The 7,733-nt window shown below is 30.7% G+C and overlaps 1 protein-coding gene across 1 annotated transcript; it reads left to right on the forward strand.

The window, feature by feature from the left end:
• The first annotated feature begins 463 nt into the window (after positions 1-463).
• LOC126554746 (myb-like protein D) lies at positions 464-1,260 on the forward strand. The gene is made up of 2 exons (XM_050209782.1): positions 464-684; positions 807-1,260. The coding sequence occupies exons 1-2, from the start codon at positions 464-466 to the stop codon at positions 1,258-1,260; spliced, it is 675 nt and encodes a 224-aa protein (XP_050065739.1).
• The last annotated feature ends 6,473 nt before the right edge of the window (positions 1,261-7,733 follow it).

Below are 7,733 nucleotides of genomic sequence, written 5' to 3' on the forward strand. Positions count from 1 at the left end.
ATCAGACCAGACCATTTCTCAGGTAATGAGGATGTGAGAAAATATTTTAAGCAATATGAAAAAGCAGCAGATGTAAATGGTTGGAAGGACGAGGATAAAGTAAGATTTTTATCAGCCTTCGTAAAAGGTACAGCTAGTACATTTTTGGAGAATTTGGAGGACAAACATAATAATTGGACATGGAATAATTTGAAACAGGAGTTTCTCGACGAATTTCAACCAATTGGGTACGATACAATTTTAAAAGCTAGATTAGAAACTAGACGACAAGGAGATACAGAGTCTATAATGAGTTTTGTAACCGAAATAGAAAATATATGTAGACAATTAAATAAAAATATGAATGAAGACGAAATTTGCACATATATTTTAAAAGGATTAAAAGAAACAGTCTTACATGCGATTTCATTACATGACAATAGTAATTTAAAAGCATTAAAAAAAATCTAAAGAAATTGAACTGATGCAATTTCGAATCAATAATCGAGGAACAGAATTAAGTGATTATACTGAAATTCTTAATGAACATGTATCTCAACTAAATCAAAAAACAAGAGAAAAGGGAAAAGAAATTGATGAACTAAAAAGACAGTTAATAGAGAGAGATAGAGAATACAAGAGAGAGATAAACCAGCTAAGGGAAATATTCAACAAATCAACATTACAGGAAGGAAAAATAAATCGGTAAATTTCGACGATGAAGAAATAAATAATCGATATAATAATAACAATTATAATTATAATGAAGACAGGGGAAGAAGTTAGAGAACAGAAACAAACTATCGGGGACAACGACGTGAATACAGAGATAAGAGTCCATACCCAGAAAGAGTTAACTACAGAAGTAGAGAATCCAGCAGAAATAGACAATATGGTAGAGACAGATCACTTTCTAGAGAGAGACACTACTATAATAATATACAAAATGAGACTAACACAAATCAAGATTATGAAAGGAAACCAAGTTATAGATACGTTCAAAAAAATTATGAACACAGAGATAATTCACGTGATAGAGATCCTAACATAAATACAAACAACGGTAGAGGTTACAGAAACAGATCACATTCCAGAGATCGAGACAATTCTAGAGAGTACAATTACAGCAACAGACATCAATACAGCAGAGAACATAGTCGAGAAAAAACACCAGAACGATACAGGGGAGATCGCTATAGTAAGGAAGCTGAAAGAATTATATGTTATAGATGTGACGAAAAAGGTCACTATGCAGATAAGTGCACAAATACAAAAAACTAAAAACTACCGGGTTGGATGAAGATTTCGGAAAATTAACTCGGGAAGAAAAAAAACAATTAATAAAGAAAATAATACATATCTACACTTCGTAAAAATTGGTACGAAAATAAAGCTATAAAATTTGAGTCAAATAAACAAGAAGAAACAATTAGGAAAAATAGTTTTATCAATAAAAGCACAATTTGAAAATAAAATAGAACATGCAATACTAGACACAGGTTCAAACATTTCATGTATAGAATATTCCTTAATAAAAAACAAAGAAGAAATTGTTCCAGAGAAGCAAACAATTATCACTAGTGCAAACGATTCTGAGTTGAAAAACATGGGAACGATATTATTAAAAATAAATATTCAAGGTACTGAATATGAAATAAAGGCATACGTACTTAAAGGCTTAACATGCAGGTTGTTATTAGGAAATAATTTTTGTCTAAAATATGGTCTAGTAATACATTTCAAAAAAAAAGAAATAAGTTTTTATACAGGAGATAATATAAATAATATAAAAATGGACAAGATTTGGGCCGAACACAATGGACCACCTACGATACTGTATAAAACAGAGAACGTAGATAAAATGACAAATGAACATATTTTACAGAAAATAATAGTAACGGAAGACACCTTAATGCCACCCAAAATATTAACAAACATAAAAATTGAAACAAATATAGGTGCACTTGATGAACAGTCAGTTATTCACCCGGTGGACCGTTTAAGTCAGAAACACTACCTAAAACTGGAAACGAATAAACTAGGGAAAAAAACCACAGAAATTCAACTATACAATTTTTCAAATTTATATACAAAGGTATACAAAGGTACCGTAATAGGAACAACAGAATATTATACAAAAAAAGACAATTTACTCACAATTAATAAAACAAATAACGATGTATGTGATAACCAAGGTACAATTATTAAAATTTCTAAAGACCTAACAATGAACAGACCGAAAAAGCAAAGGTCCTAATAAGGAAATTCCAACATTTATTTACTTCGGAACAACTGGATCTAAACTGTGCCAAAGTAGAGGAATGTGAAGTTAAATTAAGCTCGAAAGATCCGGTTTTTCAAGCGCCATACAGAGTATCTCCAAAGCAAAGAAAAAGTTAAAAAAATAATAAATGAAATGATTAATGCAGATATTATTGAACCAAGCAAAAGTAGCTACGCAGCACCCGTTTTTCTCATACCAAAAAAACAAAAAGGGGAATACCGGTTCCTAGTAGATTTTAGGAAACTCAATGAACAAACAATAAATGACAGGCACCCTATTCCACGAGCACAAGATATATTCAGAGCTCTAGAAGGGGCAAAATATTTTTCAACAGTTGACATGGCACAAGGTTATTTTCAGATCCCAGTAAGACAAGAAGATAGAGAAAAATTAGCATTTACAACGGATTTTGGATTATTTCAATTTAAACGAATACCACAGGGTTGGAAAAATTCAGCACCAATTTTTCAAAGAACAATTAATCAAATTTTTAGCGAATACCTATACAGATCAATAGTAGCTTATCTGGACGATATTTGTTGTTTCGCAGACGAATTCGAAAAAGCATTATATAATTTAGAGAAAATGTTCATCAGGTTAGACGAGACAGGACTAAAACTTAAAACGAATAAATGTTTTTTTTTTCAATCTGAAATTGAGTTATTAGGGCACAAAATTTCTAAGCACGGATTGAAACCATTAGAAAGAAACATTGAAGCAGTAAAAAAATTCCCAAACCAACTAAAATCAAGGATGTTAGGGCATTTATTGGATTATGTTCATACTATCGAAAATATATCAAAAATTTTTCAAAAATAGCAAATCCTTTAATAGACATAACAAAAAAAGATATTGGGTTCAAATGGGAAAAAGAACAAAAAAACGCCTTTGAGGTACTAAAATGCAATAATATCAGCCCCAGTATTGGCACATTTTAAAGAAGGAAGACCAATTTATATAACAACTGACGCATCATTGGAAGGACTAGGAGGAATACTGGAACAAGAGGACGAACAAGGGAAAAAACACCCCATAGGTTACACTTCTAGAAAATTAAAAGGGGGGGAAAAAAATTTTTCCACTACAGAGTTAGAAATGGCAGCAGTTGTTTTTGTAATTAACTATTTTCGGGAATACCTATTAGGAAGAGAGTTCATTGTATACAGTGATCATTCTAGTTTACAATATTTCAAAACAATGAAAAATCCTTCATCAAGAATAACGAAAAGCATTTTTAAATTAATCGAATATGACTTCACAATTAAACATAAAGCAGGATCAGCAAATTTAGCAGCAGACAGCCTCTCCAGGTTTCCTATAAATTTAACAGAGATAGAAAAACTAAATACGAATGTAGAAATCAGTATGGAGGATATTGAACTAGCACAAGCAGAAGATGAATTTTGCTCAAATATGTTAAAAACACTAAAAGGGAAGGAGAAGAAAAATTAAAAGGAAATCACGAAGATACTGTGAAAAAAAAAATATACTATATTACAAACAATGGAATAAAAATATACAGCTAAACCTACTAGTAATTCCAAGAAAATTAGTCAACATTGTACTAAAATCATATCATGAATCAATTTTTAGTGGGCATTTCGGAATAACCAAGACAATTGCAAAATTAAAACAAAAATATCATTGGAATACAATGATAAAAGACACCACAGATTTTATTAAGTCTTGTATTTCTTGTCAACTATTAAAAACACCGGTCGGTAAAACATCAGGATTGCTACAACCAATACCTATAGATTCAGGAAAACCGTTACAAAGATTAACGTTCGATTATTTAGGACCACTACCACCACCTCCCACGGAAAGAAATACTTAATTGTGGCAACATGCAATGCAACAAAAATGGCTTTTGCAAAGGCAGTAGCAAATGCAACGGGAGCAGAAACAATAAATTTTCTTATGGATTTAATAACATCATACGGGGTCCCAAAATATTTTTGTAGCGACAGAGGCACACATTTTAAAAATAAAGAAGTAGAGGAAGCATGTAAAAGTTTAGGTATTGTTCAAATATTTTCTAGTGCATATCACCCACAGACGAACGGAATGACAGAACTAATGAACAAAATAATATGCAATAGTTTAACTCACTATGTTAATAAAAATCAAAAAGACTGGGTGTTGTATTATAAATTAGTGGTTTTTGCATACAATACATGCCGCGAGCTCAAGGCTAAAAGTAAGCCCTTTCTTTCTATTGCATGGCATTGAGGCCAACCAACCGTTAGATAATAAGATTATACCCGACATTGACAATTTTAATCTAGCAAAATCATTAGAAACATTGCAAGAAATTAGGAAAGAAATACCAAATATAATACAAAAAGAACAACAAACACAAAAATTAAATTACGATAAAACGCATAAAACTGTTAGCTACCTACCCGGTCAGAAAGTATTGATAAAATTCCAATTTCAGGAAGCAAACAAATCAAAAAAATTAGCATATAGGTATAGAGGACCTTTTAAAATAATTAAAAAGATATCTGACGTAAATTATGAGATAGAACTAATATTAAATGGAAAAACAACCACGGACGTCATACACGTACAAAGAATAAAACCTTTTACAGACAGAAAAAAAAACACATGTTAATATATATTAAAAAGTAAAACTATAAAAACTAATAATAATCAAATGATATAATTACATGTTTGTTTTAGAAATATGTTTCAGTTCATGATATTAATAATAGCAAGCGCCATCGCAGAGGAGGAAATAAGCATAACAATATCCTCAGGAGCTTTCTTCAATGAAGTACCAGAAGTAATAGTATATGAAAAAAGTATACCTCTTATATATACACAAAAAACAATAATAGAAGAGGAAAATAACGTAGATAACTTATTAGAAGTAGAAAATTACTGCGAAAAAAAGAAAAATAGCTACTGCTACATTGTACAACAATCCCTAATCTTATTAAAAACCCTTAACATAAATATTAATGAAAACAAGAATCTGGAGAAATTAGCAGAAATAGTAGGAGATAGTAAAAAAAAAAACAAGAAAAGAGGCATACAATTCATAGGAGATTTTTACAATTTTTGCTGTGATATAGCAACCGAAAAACAAATAAAAAATTTTTATACAAACGAAGACAAACTAAAACAACAAGCTGACAAACTAAGGGACGTATTCGTATCAGATCACAAAGATCTAAACCAGATCACATCACAATTAAATAACTACACAGCTGCAACTAGTAACAAACTAGAAAATTTAAAAAATATCTTTAAAACATACCTTACCGAAGAAAAAAAAAATGAATTAATGGAAAATACTAAAACTGATAAAGAGATAAAAGGGATGCAGGAAATAATCTTTAATACACTAGCAATAGTTATGAAAATTATAAATTATGAAAGAGACACAAGTACACAAATACATTGTAAAATTGGGAAAATACCACCAGGACTAATCACTATAGACACCCTACACGCCGATTTACAGAAACTTTCGGAAATATTAAGGAAAGATGGATTTGAACTAGCAATAAAAATAGATAACCTCTCATTATACTACAATATACCAATAACTGAATGTCAGTTCTCAAAAACACAAGTTTTAATAAAATTAAAAATTCCAATTCGTGAATATAAGTCAGACTGGAAATTATTTCAATATGTGCCAGCCCATTTCAAATATAAAAATGCAACATGCATAATACACTCTGAAAAAACATACATGGCAGTAAATACAATCAATAACGAACATAGGATAATAGCTGGAATAGGACTTCAACATTGTGACCCTCCTTTAACAGACCTATGTTACACACCCAGGTTCCCCTCAGACTTAACACTAACACCGAGATGCGTAGAATCAATTTTCAAAAATTTGCCTCTGGAAGAAATAAACAAATATTGTTACTTTCAATGCGTAACGCAAATAAACAATGAAGAAACAGTTATTAAACAAATCGGGGTTAACACATACGCAATAACTAACCCACAACCAACATTATTTATTAGGAAAGAAGTAGGGAACACCACAACGTCACAACAAATTTACATAAACTATGAACACCCCCGACTCATTAAAATAAAATTGCCATGCAATCACGAATTATTTAGAAATGAACAGATACTTATTCCCAAAATGTACCCTTGTGAACTAAGCAACAATAATAAATTAACTATACAGAGAGTGCTACCCATATCATGGACAAACATCAAATCACTAAAAATAATACATGAAGAACAAAAAGAAAACATTTATTTTACTAACCTAACAGAAATATTAAACACAGACTGGACAAAAGATATACCAAATTTCCACATTAACAAACAAATTAAAAATTATGACCAATATTTCAAAGACATTACATTAGACGGGATGCCGAACAGATTAATAGATGACTTTTTAGGAGACATTATTTATATAACTTGGCTAACCATTCTAACTATAAGCATAATTTTTATTTGCTATAAGATATACCCAGTGGTCATAACAGTACAATTGCTTATGACAGCACATACATTACCCCCACCTATACCTCCAAAACAATAAATCTAACACTTAAAATAAACTAAAAATAACTTAATTAATTAATTTTCGCTGCATATGAAGACGTTCCACAGGATATCCATAAGTAAGTAGACGAAAAGTGATCTGCGAAACAAAGACGAACAGCACAGATACGCAAGTCCATAATTCTCGACCTAAATAAAAAAAAAAAACGACACAGTATATATATATATTTTTTTTTCCTTGTTTAAACAACGTACCTTGTACCATAGTTCGGTAATAAGTTAAGCTAAAATTGTAATACCAATGATACGGATAGAGATGTAAGAGTATCAAACTTTGTTTAAACCTTAAAACCATAATATAAGTAAAACTTGTAATTCCCCTTTTCGACACAACATTTTTAACACTTGTATAATAAATAATATAATGTAAGTAAAACTTGTAATTATCCCTTTTAACAATATTTAAATAAAAAAAAAAAAAAACCAAAAAGCAAAAACCCATAATTTACACTTGTATGATATTCTCGCCAACAATCAGCACCGACATGTTCGCCGGAATAAAAAGACGGAAAATGGAGCTGACGTACCTAATGTGGAAATTTTATTATTGAATTTAGATCTATAGAAAGAGTTATTTACACATGTATGGAACAGATCAGGATTCATACTCAAAACAACAGAAGACCCCAGACCCATAGGTTACCAAAGAATATGTTACTAAATTACTAAACAAGTCATTTTTAAAGAAAAAGGAAAATTTTATTTGAGAAAAAAAAAAAACAAGCAAAATTTTTTTTCACTGGTTTCACTACTCCTCTTCCTCATCCGCCTCCAGGGCAGCCACGACCACGTCATACGGCGGCGGCTCGGCACCGATCGGCCATTCTATGGTGACCGTTATAGGAAAAAGGCCAGCTAATAAAATATACAGAATAAAAAAAAAAGAAGAAAAAAAGAAGAAAAACAATAAAATACA

Source organism: Aphis gossypii, unplaced genomic scaffold (assembly GCF_020184175.1).
Source record: "Aphis gossypii isolate Hap1 unplaced genomic scaffold, ASM2018417v2 Contig00589, whole genome shotgun sequence".
Classification (NCBI taxonomy): domain Eukaryota; kingdom Metazoa; phylum Arthropoda; class Insecta; order Hemiptera; family Aphididae; genus Aphis; species Aphis gossypii.